The sequence below is a fragment of the Nothobranchius furzeri genome, chromosome 17 (genome assembly GCF_043380555.1).
Source record: "Nothobranchius furzeri strain GRZ-AD chromosome 17, NfurGRZ-RIMD1, whole genome shotgun sequence".
NCBI classification, from domain to species: Eukaryota; Metazoa; Chordata; class Actinopteri; order Cyprinodontiformes; family Nothobranchiidae; genus Nothobranchius; species Nothobranchius furzeri.
Genome location: NC_091757.1, coordinates 39,983,202 through 40,004,817, shown reverse-complemented (window position 1 = coordinate 40,004,817; position 21,616 = coordinate 39,983,202). Strand labels below are relative to the sequence as shown.

General features: G+C 43.5%; 2 protein-coding genes across 3 annotated transcripts in view; both read right to left on the bottom strand.

Annotated features, from left to right (window-relative positions):
• Nucleotides 1-95: 95 nt before the first annotated feature.
• rab11fip1a (RAB11 family interacting protein 1 (class I) a) lies at nucleotides 96-14,827 on the bottom strand. The gene is made up of 6 exons (XM_070546031.1): nucleotides 14,103-14,827; nucleotides 5,851-6,287; nucleotides 4,807-5,719; nucleotides 2,270-3,913; nucleotides 1,655-1,760; nucleotides 96-1,203 (listed from the first exon to the last, which is right to left on the bottom strand). Exons 1-6 carry the CDS (start codon nucleotides 14,450-14,452, stop codon nucleotides 1,009-1,011), a joined length of 3,645 nt encoding a protein of 1,214 aa, XP_070402132.1. The 5' UTR covers nucleotides 14,453-14,827; the 3' UTR covers nucleotides 96-1,008.
• Nucleotides 14,828-15,280: 453 nt separating this feature from the next.
• The window catches only part of adgra2 (adhesion G protein-coupled receptor A2), a 53,145-nt gene continuing 46,809 nt past the window's right edge, over nucleotides 15,281-21,616 (bottom strand). For both annotated transcript variants that reach the window (XM_015972310.3, XM_054731406.2), the window contains exons 9-19: nucleotides 21,393-21,591; nucleotides 21,156-21,305; nucleotides 20,909-21,070; nucleotides 20,486-20,686; nucleotides 20,172-20,361; nucleotides 19,839-20,047; nucleotides 19,626-19,753; nucleotides 19,418-19,541; nucleotides 19,176-19,324; nucleotides 18,408-18,497; nucleotides 15,281-18,260 (exon numbers count right to left, since the gene is read on the bottom strand). In XM_015972310.3, coding sequence (XP_015827796.3) covers nucleotides 16,850-18,260; nucleotides 18,408-18,497; nucleotides 19,176-19,324; nucleotides 19,418-19,541; nucleotides 19,626-19,753; nucleotides 19,839-20,047; nucleotides 20,172-20,361; nucleotides 20,486-20,686; nucleotides 20,909-21,070; nucleotides 21,156-21,305; nucleotides 21,393-21,591 — 3,013 coding nt within the window. In that variant the 3' untranslated portion in view covers nucleotides 15,281-16,849. The remainder of the gene's footprint in view (nucleotides 18,261-18,407; nucleotides 18,498-19,175; nucleotides 19,325-19,417; nucleotides 19,542-19,625; nucleotides 19,754-19,838; nucleotides 20,048-20,171; nucleotides 20,362-20,485; nucleotides 20,687-20,908; nucleotides 21,071-21,155; nucleotides 21,306-21,392; nucleotides 21,592-21,616) is intronic.

Genomic DNA, 21,616 nt, shown 5'->3' with positions numbered 1-21,616 from the left:
CTCCGTTATGACTGATTGCTTTTAAAATGGTAAATAATGCCATGCAGGAACCATCTGATGCAGACAATCTTAAAAACTCAGATGAAACTTGGGTGTAATACTTAAGAGTCTTTATTACAAATAAAATATAATAGTTCCTTCTGTAATAACTTTACATCAGCAGTAGTGTCCAATTAACTTGAGTAAGCTGAAATGAAAATGAAATGAAAAGCTTGATTTGCCCCAGGGAAGGGAAATTAAGAGTTTCAGTACATTCATTGAACATTTAGTTAAATAAAGAAAAGCTCAGAAACACAAAATCACTACAAGAGCTGAAAGGCACGGTTCCACATTCAGAAAGGGATTCCAGGAAACACGTTTGTTAATGTGATTCAGCCACAATAACAAACTATGCTGGTTAAGGTTACTGTTGGTTAATTTGAGTTTTTCCTTCATAAATATATTCAGATGTAGCAATTTTAGAATTTAATATAATATTTAATGGTTTAAACAAAACACAATAAAATAAAATAAAATAAATGTGCAGCAAATGCAATGGAATGTCAAATAAACAGAAATAAAAGCACCCTGCAGAAATCCTGTCTCTAAAAAGGCCAAACACTATTCCAATGTGATGACCACAACCAGAGAAAATAAGCTGTCCTAAAAACACATCAAATATAAGACTTAAGGTGTGAAAGGACAGGTGAACAGCTGTTTAAGATCTTTGACTGAACAGACAACAGCTTAAAGACAACATGTTATCAGGTATTTATAAACCAAAAACATGTCTTCAAACATTGTTTTGTACCCTAGTGTCAACAAATACATTCATTTGCATAAAATTTTTAATTTTTTAAATGTTAAAATATTTAACAATTTCCCCTCTCCTCTCAGACCTTTATTGCCACTGAAAGTGAAAAAGTGCATTTATAAGAGGTTTATGTGGTAAAACCAGACGACCAAAAACAGATACGTAACACCCAGCGGAGCCTTTTACAGGGAGTGTGGTCTTCAGGAAACGGACCTTCACACCAGCTTGGCCATGTTGAGGGAATTCAGGATGGACGGTTTCTCCTCGATGACTCGGACCAGCAGGTTGTCGATGTACTCCTCCAGCTCGGCGATCTTGCCGTCCTTCTTGGACAGGTCTGTCTGCTGCTTGACCACCAGGGAAATCAGTTCCTCCTGTGTCAGCTGACTGTAAGGACCGGATCCTCCACCCTGACAGGAACAGGGACCACAGAGTGATCATGTTGGGTTATTTATTCTTTTTGAACTGATAATAGAGCTTTTCAGCTCATATCTGGAGAAAACATATGCATGAATGCTTTTTTAGCGATCCAGGGTTACATTTAAAACCTCCAGTTCCAGTTTTAAAACATGTTTTTATGATTTAATATAAAGTTTGCCCATCTTTCCTGCCACATAATCATCCTTTAAAGCAGATGGAGTTGTTTTAAATATGAATCAGGTCAATGAAAAACAAACTACTTAAGTTTTTTTGGTACTTTAGAACATAAAATATAAAAATCAGGAGCTACCAATGGGTGTTTTCTGTTTAGTTTCTGGTGAATGATGAGGAAAAAAAATACTAATTCAAGCTATAATTCCCATTAAGAATATTTTTTAACAGTTTTCAACCAAGTCTTTAACTAATGGCAGGCCAATTTACCTTAGTCTTTCCCAGAGTGGTGTCCCAAACCTTTATGTCTTTCACAGCAGGACTGGTGGCAGCATGCTGGCTGTCTGCTGGGCTCAAGGGCTTCACAGGGTGAGGTCTGCAGGAAAAACAAAACAAAAACAAATATAAGTTACTATAAAAAAACTAATTCAATCAGGTTAGTGGAAAGTTGAGGTTAGAAATCAAATATTAAAATCAAAGGATTAAAGAGGTCATATTATGCTTTTTGAGTTTCCAGATTGTTTTTGGGATCCGTTTCTAAAGTTTTTCTTAAATCAACAACACAAAAAACCAACCAGCTGCATCACAGTTCAGCGTCTTCTGTAATCAGACTGGGATGCAGAAAAGAGACGGTGAGAGGATGGGAAAAACCCAGAACTACGAGCATAATATGGACTCGTTAAAGAATGCCACTGAGTGCCTTTTTATCTTCAAAGAGATTCCAGAGTCCTTTAATCAGAACAAAAAATCAAAAACCAGAAGAGTTACTCTAAGCTGAAGACGACAGCAGCACCACAGATAAATACCAATGACCAGATGACCTCTGAGAACAGCAGCAGGATGGTGAAAACAGGTAAATCAGAACCACAGCCTGCTCAGTCTCACCTGCGTAAAACACTTCCATTACTACTCTGAGTACTGACAGGCTGCACCTCCGAGGGAGAGACCCACGCTCTCAAAAGTGCTTTTTCTGTCTGAGGCGCCGGTTCCTCCAGAACCACCGGGAGGGGTCCCGGGGGAGCCAAAGATGAAGACACATAAAAATGTTGGGCTCTGGTTGGATCATCTCCTGCAAACGCGCCGGCTTCCGTTCTCCCAGCAGGCTGAGGCTGCGTGGTGACAGAAGTGTCGGCGATATCTCTCGTAGAGGAAACCTGGTGAGCTGAAGCTGAGCTTATGGCCTCTTTAAACACAGGATCTTCTTCAGACATGAAAGTCTTGTTTTCAGAGCGACTTGTGGCTGGAAAGATCCTCTTCCCTCTTTGTGAATTCCTCCTCTGAAAAGTGGGACTAAGCTGCTTCGAATCATCTTCGTTTTTTCGGTTTTGACTCAGTTTGACTGAATCGCTGCTGCTCCTGCTGTCAGTTGTTCCTTCTTGATTAAAGATGGCATCAGGATCATCTGCCGCAGGTTCTCTTTGTTCTGATTTTTGCTCAGTCTGTACTTTACCAAAAACCTTCACTTCTTTGTTAGGATCCAAATGTCCCAACAAGCCTTTGGGAAGATCTGCCCTGGGAATCTGATCAGGCTGAGCAAAGTCGTCCTTTTTGTCCGCACTGCCCACCCTCAAACTGGACAATGGCCGCCCATCCGTCTTCCCGACGGATTCCTCCTGTCTCGTTGGCTCCACACCACTAAGTCGTTGTCTGGGTTTAGCTGTGGGAGCTTCTTTGTTCACGCCGACTTGCTCTTTCCTTTGATCTTCTGGAGTTGTGTTAACAGATGCCAGGCTTAGTGAGGCTGCACGTGAAGGAGTCTTCTTGTCTTTATCTCGTAACGTCCCAACTGTGGAGCTGTCCGATTTAGGGACTGAGGCTGAATTAGGCCTTGACAGAGAGCGGGGAGAAGTACTCAGACTCTTTTTCAGACTAGAATCTATGAATGATCGTGGGACCGGTGAGACTGATTTGGGGGGAAGTGGAGCTGCTACTTTTTTGGTCGACACAGGCTTGATCTCCTCCTTTTTCCTCGTGGCAGGATTCTTCTGTGGTGTGGATGATCTGGGCCTTGGTTTAGGCTCTTCTGGGCCATCCACACTCATCTCAGGACCCATAAGCTCAGGTGTACTCAATCGGTATTTTTGGTTGACCTCAGCCACTATGTTGTCCCATCGGATTTGCCCTTGCACTCCGTGTCTCTTTGGAAAGAGTGACTCATAAACAGGAAGTGGTACAGATGTCCTTTTGGTCTGCTGTGAGCCATCATCTTCCACATATGCAGGGTTCTGAATCTCTCTGACAGGATCTCCTTGACTCTGTGCTCCATTTACAGGATAAGAAGGAGGTAGGAGGGCTCTTTTCTTGTGGTCTGCCATGGTTGGTGGAGATCCTGATAAGTCCTCAGTGCTGCTGCCAGGAGAACCCAACAGGCCTTGGCAGATGTTTGGTGGAGCCAACGATGAATGTAGGTTGGAGAACGTATCTGGGGCCTCAGATGGAACACTAGAGAGAGTGGACTCAGACTGGGCTGAGGACAGACTGGGGGTTTGGGAGGCGGCAGGTTCAGACTCCAACGCTTGAGCTGATCTGCTAAGGAGTGAAAACAAAGGCCTGAAGGTCAGTGTGACCAAAGTCACTGCAGACAACATAAAACCCGTCACCAGTTAAATGAAGGATTCACACGCCAACAGGTTCCTTTGATAAACTCCCACAGGCAATCTCACATAATGTAGCCTTTAGATTAATGTTCCGTTTAAAAACACACAAAAACCCAAACCTATAGCAGTTCGTCAAAAATACGACATAAAATCAAACAATGAATGATGAAACTGGCGGTTCTATTTTAGCGGTTGATGAGAAAAGGCTGAATTATCAGTGAAGCAATAATACATCCGTGTGTACAAAAAGCAAAGATAACACATGAATAGGTGAAAAGCCCTCGGCTATCTGTCTGCAGTCTCTAAGACGTTAATAAAACATGCTGATGTGTAACAGAAACAACATTCTTACCATTTTGATCGGTTTCACAAAGGCTGGTCCAGCAATCAGAAAAAAAATGTAATGAACTAAAAATGAAAACCTTTTAATGGAGTTGCTCTGGACTTTGCCACAGAAACTGTGGCGCGGTCACTCCTAATGAGCTGTGTTCAGCCTACAGCTTGTTCAGCAGCCTCTTTCCTAACACCAGTCCAACCAGTCCAACGGGTTCAGCAACCATTAAATAGGATTGTGACTTCAGCCAACTCAAGAAAGCACTTTAGAGTCCATGTGACCAGAACCAGTGTTTTAGAACAGTAAAGACGTTAGAAACCAGGAGTTTCTGAAGTGTGGATGGGTTTTCGTCTTTGTGTTTATTTTTGGGAACTTTTACAGTTGAAAGTCAAATTCTCATCAGTGAAGCAAGATCCTGATGGACTGACTAAACAACCAGCTGATGTGATTTTGGTGTAACTGGTGTGGTGTGTGCTGTGCTGCAGGCCTACCTGGGCTTGACTGCAGACACTTTAGGAGTGCGGCTGAGGAACATGGTGGCCGTGGGGGGTTGAGGGTTACGGCTGGACTGGAGGTGATCAGATGGACCTTGATTATTGGCAGGTGGAGAGTGTGAGCTGATGGGAATGTCCTCAAACGGGTTAGTGGAGTGACTGGAGGCGGGTTGGCCCAGTTGTTCAGACTCGGTGTGAAGGGCTGGGGAGGGTTTCTGCTCCTCTTTTGTTTGTTGCTGTGCTTCATCCTTTTTCTCCTCCTTCTTTCTGATCATCCCAAACAGAGAAGTCAGCCTGTCACTCATGGAGGCCTCCTCCTGACGCTTCTGCTCCTCTGCTCTTCGGCGTTCTTCCTCGAACCTCTGGTTTTCAGCTTCTTCCAGCATCCTTCCTTCCTCCTCTGCCTCCTTCTGCTTCTTCCTACTTGCGTCACTCTCTATGAAGTGCCTTCGCCTCTCCTGTTCCTCTTGCTGTCTGCGCTGCTCTTCCTCCTGGAGCCTCTTGGCCTCTGCCTTGTATCTCTCCTCTTCCTCCAGCTTCTTTGCCTCTGCGATGCGCTTCTCTTCAGCCAATCTTTTTTTCTCCTCCTCTTGATGGCGCTGTTGCTCTACTACAGCTTTACCTGTTGATTCTGGTCTAAAGGAAGGAACAGGTACACTTTCTGCGAAGCCAAGTGGAGCGTGTTTGCGGACATCTTCTGCAGATCCTTGCTCTGAGGTGTTCAGACTGAGTGTAGATCCATTCCTGCTCTCTGCCTCCTCAGTGTACACGTGGTTGCCATTGATACACAGGTTGTTCTGGTCGCTGTTGCTGTGTTTTGAGCGGCCCAGTAAAGAGAAACCACCCAGGGACACCTTGCTGTCGGAGCTGCCTGTTCTCTTGTGTCCCAGTAATTTAAATTTCTTTTTTCCTGCAAGAGGAGAAATGGGAAAGCATGATGTCACCGCTGAGATGCAAATCATCCTTATTTAACTAGCAGTGCACAGGGGACAAAAGCCAGAAATGCAAACACGCCTCCGTGTATACAGAATAATAAATCACCTTCAGGAGAATCAACATTGAGGCCAGAAGAGCGGCTGCTGCTGAGGGATGAATTCTTCTCAGGGAGAGTCCCGAGCGTAAACATGGACTGAGACATGTTACGCTCCAAGTTGGATTTAGGGGCAAAGAGGGTTTTGAGTTTAGATTTCTTCTTAACTTCCGGAGACTGGCTGAGCGACTGAGTGTCGGGCTCGCCCTCGCTGTCCGTGAGGACCTGGCTGACGGAGGGAACGATGGCTGAAGCAGAGTCAGAGAAGCCATCCTTTTTCTTTCCTCTGACTTTGTCCTTCAGCTTGGAGATGCGAGAGCGCGGCTTGTCGTGCATAGAAAGGTCAAACATGCTCGCTGACATGTTGTTTCTCATAAAGTTGACATCTAGCTGGACCTCCCCTCGCACCTTGTCCTCCTTTTTATCCTTATTCACCAGCTTGAACCACCTGTAATGAGGGAAAGAAGAACATGAGTTCTGAATATTCTTTTTGCACAAAACAGGTGAAACTATTCCAGGAGCAGTTCCCGAAGCTTCAAAAAGATTCTGTAATTTAGCTTTTTTGTAATCGATCGGGTTTTGGTTCAACTCATTTCTGGGAAGCTAAACATGCAAACTGACTCATTAAATGAAAAATATTTATTATTCTAATCTGACATCTCTGAATTTTCTAAGCTTATTTTTTACTCCTTATTTGTATAAACACTATAATTTCAGATGTTACTTAAATTTTCTAACCGGTGCCACATAGAAGTAATTACTACAATTATAATTTTCTCCTCTCCTGCTGTGGCAGAAGCACTCATTATGGGTAACCTTTTTCAGCTTTTAATTTAACAGCACAATTAAAAAAAAATTGGAATTTTATGCAAGTGGATCTCAGTTAATCAGTTCTTGATCAAAATATGTTGACCTTATCAACTTTAAGTTATTTTCAAGTGACAGGGCTACAGAACCCTGATGTGTGTAAAGGTCGGGGTGAGCTTTACTTTAGCAGCTTCCATGTTTTGGTGTCTTGGAGCAGATGTCCACACAGCCTCCTCTGGAAGGAAGCGAGGCCTGGGAGTGAACCAGCATTCCTCAGACACTTTCAAACATGCAGGGAGGTGCAGAACAGTAAGGAATTAAAATCACATCGAGTCTCACCCTAAACTGGGAGGATCAAGTCAAATTATCCATGTGAAAGTCAAATAACACTTTCTCAGAGCAGGGCGTGTCTTTGGACAACAGCAAAGACGTAATGCAGTGATGTGGTAATTATTATTATGCTGTCTGAGTGTTTACACCCTGCTTTGTTTGTGTATAACAGAGGCATGTCCCTGGCGGACGTCTTCCTGATCCTGCTGGACAGGTTTCCTCTGTTTAACAGCTGCCAGCTCTACTTTCACAGGTAATGTTTAACAAGCCTGTGTTGGAAACACAAGAATGTGCCCAGCAGCGATTACAGATCAGATCTAAACTTTCACTGGAATTTTAATAGGTTTGAATTTGTTTTTATTTAAAATATCAACATTAAAAAAAGTGGCAGGAGAATCTCATCTCTGCTTTTTGCGGATGATGTGGTCCTCCTAGCTTCATCCAGCTCTGACCTTCAGCTCTTGCTGGGTAGGTTCGCGGCCGAATGTGAAGCGGCTGGGATGAGGATCAGCACCTCCAAATCTGAGACCATGGTTCTCGACCGGAAAAGGGTGGCTTGCCAACTCCGAGTTGGGAGAGAGGTCCTACCTCAAGTGGAGGAATTTAAGTATCTCGGGGTCTTGTTCACAAGTGAGGGTAGGAGGGATCGGGAGATCAACAGGCGGATTGGTTCGGCGTCTGCAGTGATGCGGACGCTGAGCCGATCTGTCGTGGGGAAGAGGGAGCTGAGCCAGAAAGCCAGGCTCTCGATTTACCGGTCGATCTACGTCCCAATCCTCACCTATGGTCATGAGCTTTGGGTAATGACCGAAAGAACGAGATCGCGGATACAAGCGGCCGAAATGAGTTTCCTCCGTAGGGTGGCCGGGCTCAGCCTTAGAGATAGGGTGAGGAGCGCGGACATTCGGGAGGGACTCGGAGTAGAACCGCTGCTCCTCCGGATCGAAAGGAGCCAGTTGAGGTGGTTTGGGCATCTGGTCAGGATGCCTCCTGGACGCCTCCCCGGGGAGGTGTTTCGGGCATGTCCTGTCGGCAGAAGGCCCCCGGGTCGACCCAGGACACGTTGGAGAGGTTACATCTCCAATCTGGTCCGGGAACGCCTTGGGGTCCTGCCGGAGGAGCTGGTGGACAAGGCCGGGGAGAGGACGGCCTGGAGCTCCCTAGTTGGGATGCTGCCCCCGCGACCCGGACCCGGATAAGCGGAGGAAGACGACGACGACATTAAAAAAAGTCTTGTACCCACCATGAATATGTAATTTCACTGCAGGTTATTCTAATGTTGTGTAAATATACTTGACATCAGGTTAGAATAAGGAACCCTGAATAAAAACACTTATTGTTTGCACAATAAAAAGTGTGAATCACATGTTTGAAAGCATGAATGTGACTCTAGAGCAGAGTTATTCAATTCCGGGCCTCGAGGGGCGGGAATACAGCACGTTTTAGTGGTTTCTCTGCTCCAACACACTAGATTGAGTGGTTGAATCGCCTGTGCAGCAGCTCATCAGGCCTGTAGAAGCCTGTTAATCACCTGCTGATTGAAATCAGGTGTGCTGAAGCAGGGTTAAAACCAAAACATGCTGGATACCGGCCCTCGAGGCCCAGAACTGAATAGGCCTCTAGAGAATATGCTTCACGTCATACCCAGTAATGTCACACTCAAGTACATCCTCCAACTTTCTTAAGATGCACAATGACTTAAGAGACTAAAAACAGATGCAATCTCACACTGAATTAGTCTTTAGAAGTGATTTAAAACCCGACAGTGAGGAAGACGTCATAATCTGAATTGGCAGCACATTTTAAAAGCTTGGGGCTGCAACTGAGAAAGCTTCATCACCCCTGAGCTCCCGCTTCGTTCTCTGCACCTCCAGGAGAAGCTGGTCAGCTGACCTTTCATACAAAACACTCATTTGTAACCACATCTAAAGCCCATTCACTAGTCAATTCAACACATTTGCAGTGGTCTTTAGTAGGGCCCGACCGATATATCGGCCAATATTGGGGTCATTAACACTATCGGCTATCGGCCAAAACGACGGCCGATATTGCACTACCTATCCAGCAGATGGCACCAGCTTTAAGAACTCATGTTGTGTGGCTCCATTCCTCGGGGGGTGGAGCCACCGTCACAGCACACACGCAGCGTATCTGTTGTGTCAGTGGCAAGTTGAACGGTAAAATAAGCAATGACAAAAATATGTTTCTCCTCAACATGCTTCCTAAGTTTATTGTTGCCTCATGGCCTTGTATTGAAAAGTTACCCGGAAAAATAAAAGAATAACTGCCGCAGCATTACGCTCTATGCAGAGCTCACACTGCTTCCCCTTTAGTCAGGCAGGGCAGTAAGTAAGTAATGATGGCCTTTTTCTGGTAGACATTCTGAAATATTCTCAATTTCATCCACTCTTCTTCAGCAGTCTTTTCAAACTCACACGACCACTGTCGCTGCTGGGGGGGGGGGGGCTTTGGCAACAAGGCAATGAAGCGCTGTGATAGCAGGGAGTCCCTCCTCCTCTCTCAGCTAGGGAGAGGAGGAGGGGCGGTAATACGACAAGAAAATAAACATTCCTCTCTACAATAGAATAAATCTATTGTATTTTTTTTCAATCTTATATTTTATATAAGGCTTATACATTGCCACATACTGGCCATTTAAGGTATCTTAGTTTTTATTTTCCTAATACTGTCAGCTTTGGAAAGGATTCAAAACACAAAAGTGTAAAACTCAAAAGTATTTTAATGCCAAAAATCAGGTGACAGAAATAAAAACAGGTAGCTAGGACGCTGAAACCAGCAGAGTATGACTGAAACTGAACCGTATACACTGAGGAGTGAGAGATGACAGAGGACTAGTTATGAGGAGGAGCTGAGTACAGCAGGGGAACATGGGAGGAACTATAAATGAAATTAATTTAAAAGAAGAAGGAAACCTAAAAGGGAAAGAAGAATAACTAGAAAAAAACCTGACAGCAAAAGGCGTTGAAAATTCAGTGGAAGGAAAAAAAAAAGACTTGAATACTAAATGAGAAAACCTTAAAATTTTTATTTTTAGGTGAGGGAGATTTATCGGTCATTATTTCGGCTATCGGCCTTTGTTTAAAGTTTTATATCGGTTTCTGTCCCAAAAAAGCTTTTCTGTCGGGTCCTAGTCTTTAGGAACGCCTTCTGAGTTGTTTTCTGTGGGAAAAAAGCTCTGGCTCCCCGGTTTCAGGAAGTGGAAGTTAGCTGGAGGAGATGGGGGCAAAAACGTAGGATTTCTTACTCATTATTAATCATGATATTCAGACATCTCACTTCTTACTGGCTAAAAGCAACGTAACTCTTCCACTGCCTACAGTTGCTCTGCAACATTGATGTTTTAGCTCCACAAATAACACAAGCCTCAAAGGGTTCTGCCGTGTGGTGAAGTTGCTAATGCTAACAGTTAGCTTCTACTAGTCGAGCTGTTCTCGGCCATTTCCTGGACGCTAAAACAACAACAGCCTTTGCCGTTGCAAGCCAAGATGGGTGAGTGCATTAATGCTAAGTGAACTTCCTGTTTATTTTCTTTCAGTGACTATTGAAGAAAATGAGGGTAGACTTTTTTCACAATCAGCCTGCATGTAAAGTCATGTAAAAAATGAAACTCAAATGAAGTCAAAACAAAATTCATATTTGTTTGAAAACGAATCCTTAAAATTTAAACACAGCTCTTCATTGATAAAGTTTTTGATGCTGATCAAAGATGGACATGAGTTACCAATGGATCAGCATTGAGTTTGGATCATAAAGGCTAGTTCGCCATTAATTTTAAGTTTTGTTCCAGAGTATTTCTCTTATCTGATGGCACCATCTAGTGGCTGTCAAGCATATCACACAAGTTGTCTCTCGATCCATTTTTTTAAGATGGCGACTTCACGTTTCTTGTTTATTAACAGGCTTCTGTAGCCAATGAAGAATGAACAGAGCTAAAACAGGTTATTTTACAAGTATTATTGTCATGTCCTGCTGTGTTTTTATATATTTATATTTTACAGACTTACTTGTCCATGAAAAGTTCATCAACTCTGCATCAGCTGAGGTATTTCTTAAATTTGAAGCATGTAAATGGTAGTCTAACACTATTAGTTAGTTCTAGTTGGTGCTCAGTTTCCTATTACACAGAGCTCTGCGAGGCAGGGGGCATGCTTAGCAAAAAACAACATAAAATTATGTAATGCTTACATTATATCACAGCACTTGATAAGACTATCAATTTTACGTATTTCTGAAAAATCATAATTTCTGAAAGGGGAAAACTCCGGGGAAAAACTAGTTGAGTTGCTAAACTGATGCTAAATGTGGGCTTCTTCTAAGAACAGTTAAAATAGCTAAAAAATACAAGTACAATTATTATTTCAATATAATCTCATTCAAACAAATTTGAAGGTATTAAATTTGTAGTCCTACTGAACCTGGCTTGTCAAACAGTGTAGTTTATTTAAAAAACAGTCTTTTCATTAATCACATTCAAAGCACAGTGTGTAAAAACATTCTAATCTCTAGCAGCCCAGAGTAGATATAGCATCTAAAATAGCTCACAGGCATTAAAAATGCAACGTTTTATTGTGGTGATGCATGCATGGCTGCGGGGGAGAGGAGACACTGTAGCTCAGACAGCTACATCGGGGGTCACACACAGAAACCACCACACACCAGCTTTCAATAGTCTGCAAGTTATTTTACATTTTCTGCTGTTCTGATGATCTCTCTCTCTCAGGGAATCAAGAACCCCTTGTCCGTGTCTTGTGAATATATGTAAAACGGGTCTCTTCCGCCATTTTCAGCAGCTGTCTTCTTGCTCTGCGTCTTCTGGGTCACTTATCTCCCTCTCCTCTGCAGCCGTGCGTGCACCACCAGAGAAGTTAAAAACTTCCAGATTTCGTTCCAGCAATCTCACTTAGTTAGAGCAGGGCAAGCAACCAAAGAGCAAGAAGCAGAATGTCTCCAAACCAACAACACTGTCATGGAGAGATCCAGCACAATCTCCGCACAATGCTTAGAGAGTAAGAAGAATTTTTATGCCAAAGCACAAATGCGAAATGTCGAGCATTATATCTTGTATGTCCCTAAACAGCTACGGTACTCCAGGATGGAGCATGACTATGGAGTATTGATCACAATTTATGTAAATAAAAATGTAAAATTTCAATCTAATAGGAATATTTGAAATATATGTTGGTGAGAATTTTTTGTTAAAAAAGAGCATGTTTGTGAAAGGAATACACAGAATTTGATAGTAAACAAGTACAAATATCACACACGGTGCCTTTGAATATTATCTCCCTAAACCTCTTTAATATTTGGATGGATTCATTTAGGACAAAAGGACATCAATCAGAAGCAAACTATACCATATCAGTTTGAGATTGTGATTTACAGTTATTGTGGGTTTTGAATATTAAATTAAATTCCTTATAAACGTAAATGTCAGCATTGTTATTAGGAATAGTAATCACATAATCTTAGGTAAGTTTGTGCTTAAAAGTTTTACGATAATTTAAAAAAGGGAAATAATTTAAGTAAAAATCTCAAAAACAAGGTGAAATACGAATATACCTACATGATTTAATTTCCCATTACAAATAAAAGAACTCCTCGTCTCATTCTTCTCTGTTTCTATGAAAGACAAAGGCCTTAAGGCTAAAATTTCATCTTTTACAGTTGAGAGAACATTAAGGATCCCTGCCAGCAGGAAAACAAGGTCTTGAATGTCGCACCCTGTGTCAGCAGAGTAGAGAATCGGGGCAGTAATCGAACACCACACACTCACGGCCAAAGCACCAACATCCAAACCCAGAGAACATCCTGGATCTCACAGGAGACAGAGGGATAAACACAGGCAAGGACAAAAGGAGCTGGACTTTGCTATAAAGCAATAAAGGCACACTGAGCAAACAAAAGATAAAATGTCAGATAAGACTCAAACATAACCAAGTAAATGAGGTAATTGCAGAACTATGGCAGGTTCTAGCTGGGTGATTAGAGAGCCAACACAATCTCTAGCTCACTCTTTTTCCGAAGGTTGCTGTAAAAAAAAAAACTACTTAAGGGACATTTTCTCAGGGCAACACCAAGACTATTCCATCTATTTTAGGCTGGGTATATTTTTCTCTCACAGAAGAAGGTGTGTAGATCCCCATTTAGCGCTAAAAGCTTTGTTTTGATTGCTGTTTTACACCCTACGTCAAAACAACATATGTCACCCTGATGTGTGTCATGCTAATCTGGGTTTGAGTAATGCACTCCAAGCCACCTAACAAACCAGAGGAATGTGTGGGATTGTCAGCAGTTTCCAGAGTAGGCCTCCGTCATCGCGTCAGTGATAATGTTGGCTTCAAACCATATTCTGAAGGAAAAGTCTAAGATGAACGTTAGGGTTGGGGCAGTGAGGACAGAAAAAACAGATGACGTTTTTGTTTTATCTCCCAACCACAAACTAACAAGAGGAAGGAGGCTTGAGCCAAAACTTCTAACCTGTTTTTACTTTATTTAATTTAGGAAATTCATCTCAGAAATGAACATCTCAGGGGCTAAAACAACTCTAAATAAAATCTCGGCAGCTACCTTGATTTAGTCCCATTGATTTCAGTAAAAGTTAAGACTGATCTATGCTTGTTTCAACAAAGATTTTTAGCATTTGTCAGGTTTTTATCCAGTTTATCATCTTTTCATTGCAGGTATCATGTTTCATGTAATAATTTTCAGCACAGTAACTAATTAAACCCACTTCTGTATTAATATGTTATTATGGTAATGTGCTAGTTGTCTAAAAACTTAATGCAGCTGTTGGATTTTACAGTAAAACACACCAGGATCACATTTGGATAGAGTTATTTTAGGAGACCTCCTGCTTAAAGCTCAGTTTATGCGTGACCCCTCATTGGGGAGATAGATGTAAATGAAAAAAAGAGAGATAAAACAACCAGGAAGTTCATGTTTGTTTAGAAGTCCCACTGTTTTCCAATACTGTAAATACCCTAAATAATAACATCTATATGCTACTGAGCGTTGTCTGCTGACTAAAATCGCTAAGATAAAAGTATCTAGTTATTTGAACTGGATACATGTGAATTTTGACTCAAGAGTAACTTAGGAGACTTACTCTGTTTTGTTGCGGGACTTGTTGTCATAAAGGTCCAGCAGGTTGATGACAGCCTGGCCCAGGAATTTGTCCAGACCCACCTGAGCCCGGTGCATCACGATGATGTACAGCGTACAGCGGTCAGTGTTTTCCGGGTGGAAGAGCGGCAGGTCGAACGAAGCCTCTTCCTTCCACACCGGAGCCACACATTTCTCTGCCACCGAGGTGGAGAACTTATCCTTGGCCACCTGGATGATGGCATAGGCGTCGTTGGTGCCATTCTTGCCCTTGACCCGCAGGTTCCGAGCCTGACGCACCGTTACCCGGACACTCGTAGGGAACAACTGCTGGCTCTGACCGAGCAGAGACATCGTCAAAAGTCCGTGAACGTGAACCAAACAATGTTATCCCAGCCACTAATGTTTATCAACCCTTCCCTGAGGTAGGTTCGTCACCTTCGGTGTCCTGATAGGCTGCTGGCCTCTGGTTACTCAGCGTTCAGCTTCAGTTCAGGAAGCTAAATTTAACGTCGCAATAGTTCACCGTTCGGAGGCCCCTAATAACATCGGTTTGATAAAAAGTCTGTTAACAACCTTATCGCTAATATTAGCCTGAGTGAGACAAACAAAACATGACCAAACCGTCACAAGTTTAGCTTTCATAAACACAACTTCGTCTACTCCCCCACCAAGTTTCACAGTTCACTTCCCTGAGGTTACGGGGGTTCCCACCCATACTCTGTATTGACCTCGCTGATTGGTTGATGGTTTTGTCAGTTTCTCAAAGTCGAGCTGTGATTGGTCGCTTAATAGGAGGGCGTACGAAATTGCGCACCGTTAATTTGTTTTATTAAATACTTATCTGGAATCAGTATAAAGTCGTGAAAGTAACAAAGTACACACTAATAAGATATTTATATTTATAATTTCTTATTTCTTAGCTGGATATGTTCCAATTCCAACATGACGTTATGGAAAATTACAAAAGTGCGAAATGATCCAGAATAAAATTAAATCCCATCACATTTCTCAGAGTTTGGTTGGACTGGTTGTGTACTCTCAGTACACAGAAGACAGAAGACAGAATGATCCAATGTGTCAAGCAGTTTAACACAATAATTTTGAATGAAACCGGCCTTTTATCTATAAGGAATAAGAAATTCATCTAATCATGGTTTCTAAAAAAAGACCCAGATAAAATTAAACATTTTGGACAAACTGTATTAGTTATTCTGAATCATGGACAAAACAAGTCTGTCAGAGCCTAAAATAGGTTTCCATTAGAAAATGAGTCACAGTAACTTCCTGGTTGGGAATGGCAGTGAAACAGACTGAACATGTTTAAACACACAACATTACCAGATTGCAGTAAAGAACAATAGGGGAAAACTAAGACAGCGTGTTGTTGGTGTAAATGTTATTTCCTTTTTGAGTAATTTCCTAAATTGCTGGTGTATCAGACAGTTTAAAAGCAGAAGTACATCATTGGTCTATGCAAGTTACCACAGACAAAGTTTTCTGGTAAAACAACAGATGCGTGGCCTTTTTATCATTAATAATAATAATGCATTGAACTTATATAGTGCTTTTCAAGACCCCCAAAGACGCTTTCACACACTGCTAGTGATGGTAGGCTGCTTGTAGCCACAGCCGCCCTGGGGAGGTCTGACAGAGGCGAGGCTGCCATTTGGCGACGTCGGCCCCTCTGACCACCTCTAGCACAGGCAAGTTGGGTGAAGTTTCTTGCCCAAGGACACAACAGCAGGATACCCCTGGCGGGAGCTGGAATTGAACCCATGACCCTCCGATCATGAGGCAACCCGCTCTACCACCTGAGCTACTGCTGCCCCATAATAATTAATTTGTTGATATTTTTGGAGAAGTTTTAACACCACTGCCATGACACAAAAATTATTGGGATTCATTTGAAGCAATTTGTAATCCCTAAATTTTACTGAAGGTGTTCCTGTTGTCCATAGGAGACAGTCAGTTTTCTGGTGGTAGTCAAAGTGTCATGCCTCTTTCTTTTTCTCCCTTTGGCTTAATGGAGGTTGGATCAGAAAAAAGGGAAAGCTCTGAAAGTTCAAAAGTCTTAGCAATTTTAATTCACTCTGGGATTCTGTACAGCCACACTCGTGAGTTTTCTCTTATTACACACACACACACACACACACACACACACACACACACACACACACACACACACACACACACACACACACACACACGCACACACACACACACACACACACACACACACACACACACACACACACACACACACACACACACACACACACACACACAAAGGCACAGCAACATAAATGCACATATATTAGCATAGATAAACAATCACTTAGAGCAAACTCACAGATGAACGTTTGCCCTCAGATTAAATGCATATAGCTGTACTTGGTGAATGGATTACACTGTAATCCATTTTATGCTAGAGTTGATTTGCATAGGAGAAATTACAACTAAAACAGTAAAGCTTTCATTAAACAACCAAATGCAACAATGCATGCCAACTTCAAAAAATGTTTGGTACATTTTTTTTTGTAAAGCGATTAAAATAAAAGTGAATCTATGATTGAAAACAACAATATTGTTTCACAGCAAACAAACAACACTACAGAGGCAAAAGTACCAGTTTAGGGTCCTGGATGCCTCCATGGTATGATAATATCTTAAATTATATAATTATTAGGACACCATTAGAACACAACCAAGTCTTTTTCTTCAGGTAATGCATTGATGTTCTACTGTGCTTCACACTGTGGTTTCACTTTTCCACAAGCCGCTCTTCATCCCAACAGAGCACTGGGACTGGTCTGTGCTGCTCACGTCCTGCTCAAGCTCTAACACAGAGGTTTTCAGGGTGCCGTTTGGGGCAGCGGCCCCCGGCACAGCGGTGGTGACACTGTTCAAAGGGTAGGAGCAGCGCTTGGTTTCTCGCTCTGCAGATGCTCTTAAATTGTCTCTGCTGGAGCATCGTCTCTGAGCATCATGCATTGCCACTCTGCTGGCAGCAGAAGGCAGCAGAGGGAAGGGTTTGCGGCTCCCGCTGCTGCCCCCATCACTTCCCTCGGAGGGGCTAGTGGCTACCGATTCCCCCACCCGCTTCCCATTTGTCAGCAGGCTGGCCTGGTTCTCTGAGAGGCTGTGGTGAATGCTGCCATTCTCACTCGTGGCCTGCTTGTAAACAGCATGTGATGAGTAGAGGTGCTCCAAACCTGTAGGCCCTAAAGTTCCTAGACTACCGCCACCTCCAGCAGTTCTTAGAGCTTTGAGGCGATAGTGGCCTCTGCCCTCACCCCGATGATAATACTGACTGTTCCCTTTAGTTCTGCTACTGATTTTCCTTCGCTGAGGATGTACAGGTGCTGATGAGTTCATAGTTGGCAGAACATTGTTTGTTGGCTTGGTGAGGTTGTCGGTACTAGTGCTTGTGTTGTTGCTTGTTGGAGCCCGTGACGTGTTGCTTGGATTGTCTTGGGCAACCTGCAGCAAGTTGGTGAGCTTGCAAGGCCCAGGTCCAACATTACTGATCCCGCTCGGTGTGGATGATGACCTGGCTGAGGAGGAGTTATGAGAGTCAACGGGTGGATGGCAGCCGATGTAGAGCTGAGATCCTTGCTCAGAGGTCTGCACTCCACTTCCAGCTGTGCAGGTGTGTGTGTAGGCAGACATGGGATGAGAGTGGCGATAGCCGGGGCAACAAGCCAGCCATGACGCCTGCACATCAAGACGTCGGAAGCAGTGGTGCACCACCAGAAACACCCCCAACACTGTTGTGACTATCCCATAGAGACAGCTGAACAATAAGCTGGTGTGACCTGATAGCCACACTGCCATGGCTCCACAACACCACAGAGCCACAAACAGGAAGTGGGTGGCTACCAACACAGAGAACTGAGTCTTCAGTGAGTACTGATCCTCTGGAGGCACAACTGGGGTTATAGGTCCCCCCACAGAGTCAGTGGAGAGCAGGCTGGTGCTTCCTGCCAGTGCAGGATGGCCCTCAGTCCCAGGAGAGGTCAGGGTGGTTCCTATGCATTCCTTGGTCACACGGTGCCTCAGGCGAAACACTGTACACAGGAAGTAAATCCAGGTCACCAGCACAGCCAAGCCAGCTGGGACAAAGAAAGACCCCAGGCTGGAGCGCCAAACCAGCCAGCAGCTGCAAGAGGCAGAAGAATGAAAGAAGAGTCAATGAAACACAAGGACTTCTTTGTGAATTTCACACAGAATTATTATTGGCTTCAGCACCAAACCAAACAATTCAAAGTCAAGAGCCAAAATCATGGATGAACACTGATTCACTTACTAAGGGCTGTTGTCTCCGTAGTTGTTTACATTGACAGCTGCAGTGATTCCACATATAATAAGCGGAACGCCATCAGCTATTAAATAGAACCTGGAACAACATAGAAAAACATGTGAAACACAACTCCTCCCATTCAAAAGATGAAAGCATTTTCTTTCACAGGAATCAGTTTGGAACCGCAATTTCCTTTATTGGACATACTGTTTATAATCTGACCTGAACTGTGAGATCTGCCATTCAACTACTGAAGGTTCAGCATAGACTCTAGAGGTCAGGCATTTATTACAACCAAGCCTCAAAGTAGTTGGCTCAGCAATAAAGGAATGACTGGAGATCCGATGAGGTCGGGGGCACCGTGTGAAATTAGCAGTTTTAAGATCACAGTGTCAGAAAAATGGGTGGATGAACAAAAGGAAACTTGTGAAGGAGACAGTGCACCCCTTGAATCCCCTCTGCTCAGATTTATGACAACTCCCACTGGTTCTTTAGTGTTGGTGGCACACATTCGTCATCTTTCCAGCTCCAAATCCATAAAGCTTTTGGTGTACATCACTATCCAGTTATTTACCCACCACCACCCAGGTTTTCTAAAAACAGAGGGACTTTGGTTTTTCAGCACAATAACTGCCGTTGATGGTGCTCGTCTTGGGTGGCCGTGTGCAAAAAACAAGACTTCTCCCACAGTCTGATCATAAACTTTATTGATGGGAAACAGTGTGGTCATGGTGCAAGCAGTGGTTGAATGTGTATGAAGGGGAGCTCACTGACCTGAGCATAGGTCGCTGAGTAGGTGGAGCTGGGGACTCTCCATCCGTCTGTCGAGGCGTTCTCCACACAGCTTCTTTGTAAATGACTCTGGCACTGACTCCGATCCACAGCAGCGCAGACAGGGAGGAGTAGTGCAGAGCAATGCCCACCTGTTACGTATCACAAGTAGATCAGATTTTTAAAAAAGCTGATCGACTTTGAAATACATTCGTTTTTGAACAGTTTCCAAATGGAAAACGTACCGCCTGACAGACTAGAGGGTAGCTCGTTAAGCATATGCCTCCTGCATAAACAGCCGTTGTCATGGCGATGTGGAAACAGGTATTCAACAATGTGTGCCAGCTCTTTCTTGATATGATGATTGAACTGTAAAATCACGGGGAAGTTTCATAAGAAGATGTGACAGATAGCAACATCAAAAAAGGTTGCTACACATATACGCGTCAGTACCTGTGATGCAGTATGTGTGTGATGGTGATGGTGAAGAGGCAGAGCAGGAGTGCTGCAGTGCATGCATACACCACAGGGTGGAGCACTCTGACAGCAATCAGGCTGGGGTGTGGAAAGTCAGGCACTTCCTGGAAAATTAAAACACACACAAGTCAGAAGAAAGTCTAACCTAGAGGATCCTAAATGATTAGATCATAAAATCTCCTCCCCCACCTGAAGCACCGCGTAGTTGCTGAGGACGGAGCAGCGTATTGTTGAGGTGCTTCTGTCACTGTGGACAAGCTGACAGCCCTCCTGGCTCCAGCTTCCCTGACTCTCAGGTCCCCTCGGCATCCACTGAGCTGCCACTGCATCTGAACCGGGAGACAAGTGACGCAGGGACACCCAGATCGGCTCAGAGTAGTTCCACATGTTACAACCATCTGTCACAGTTTGGGAGAAAAGATGAAACTGCATTTTTTAAAAGGACATATGACTGCCAACACTTACTTTAGGAGACGATTCCCAAATGTGCAAAACAAAAATTAAAAATATATCATTTCTTACTAAGGCCAGCAAAGATGACGGGAGAGTTCACACATCTTCTGCTGGAGTGTTCAACCTTGTTGCTTGAGTTTAGTAACAGAGGGAAAAGGCTTCCTGTTCGGAAAGCTACAAACTGCAGTTTACAATCAGCCGCAGCATCAGGTGGAAATAGAGTGGCTGGAAGAGTCACAGAAGCCAGAGCTACGGAGTTCTGCATAAAACAGTAAAACGGATACAAATCTTTAATATTTGGCTCTGAAATCTACTTTCCAATCCTAATATTAGACTAAATAGATCAAACGTGCTGTTAAGGAAGCAGTATGTAGCACCCTCACCTTCAGGGGGAAATTATTGAGGGAGGTGTTATGGGAGCCAGTGCTGCAGCGGAAATGAAGCTGTTGTTCACTGGTGGGGTCTGTCAGCTCCACTCCAGGCCGATTTAGAGACGTTTTACGACGATGGTACGCAGTGCAGGTCATGCCGGTGAAATGAGCTGTTCGAACTAGGTGGGCCTCCATCACAATGTTCTTAGACACCTGTCGAAATCATTTAATACATTGATCATATGAAATAAGTCCAGACACTCATGTTTTTCAAATTAATGATGCCAGAAAGATGTAAAATTGCATTGGATTTTGCGTTTTGATTCATGCATGTCTCCTAATATGAAATCAACAACATTTCCAAACATTGCAATCAATTACACCGTGTGAGCTGTAATGAAATACACACAAATACTTAATAAAAATTCAGATTACCACAGAGAAGTCCTGAGCGTGAGTGTGCAGCTGAGGCCAGGCCAAAGTCTCCAGAGAGTAGATGATGGAGCTACACGTTCTCTTTTCCCTCTGGGCAAGAGCGAGGATCTGATCATCCACCTGCATCAGGTTGCTCCCCATCTCAACCATTATCTCCGACAGCTGGAGCAAGCACACACAAGTTCACACCATTAGAATGGAATCTTTAAACACACTTTTGTTTTATTTGATATTAAATATTTCTCACCTCTCTCAGCTGTTTGACATATTCCATAAACTTTTCCATAATCTGCGCCACGTACAGCACATCCACAGAGTCGGTGAAACCCGCAGCCTCCAGGGTGTAGGTCTGCACTTGATGGGCCACAGTCACAACGTTGGACACGTTGATCGGCCTCTGAAATGTAAAGCCAAGTGACTTTTTATGAAGATTAATGTTTTATTGTTGGAATTCTCAAAAAGACCTTTGTTCTGTGGTACTGACCAGGATGAAAGTGTGCAGAACACGAGTGATGCTGTTGGTGTAGTGACACTCTGAGTAGTCGCCCTCTTGCCACTTTCCAGAGCGGTCACAATACCGAGACGCTCTTTTCTGCTCCCGCTCCCCCTCGACTGTCAGGGAGGGGCGATGCGGCTGCAGGCAGTACTGATGAGAGGTGATGCCTGCCACCGTTCTCGGCCACCTGTGGAACCAAAATAAACACCCAG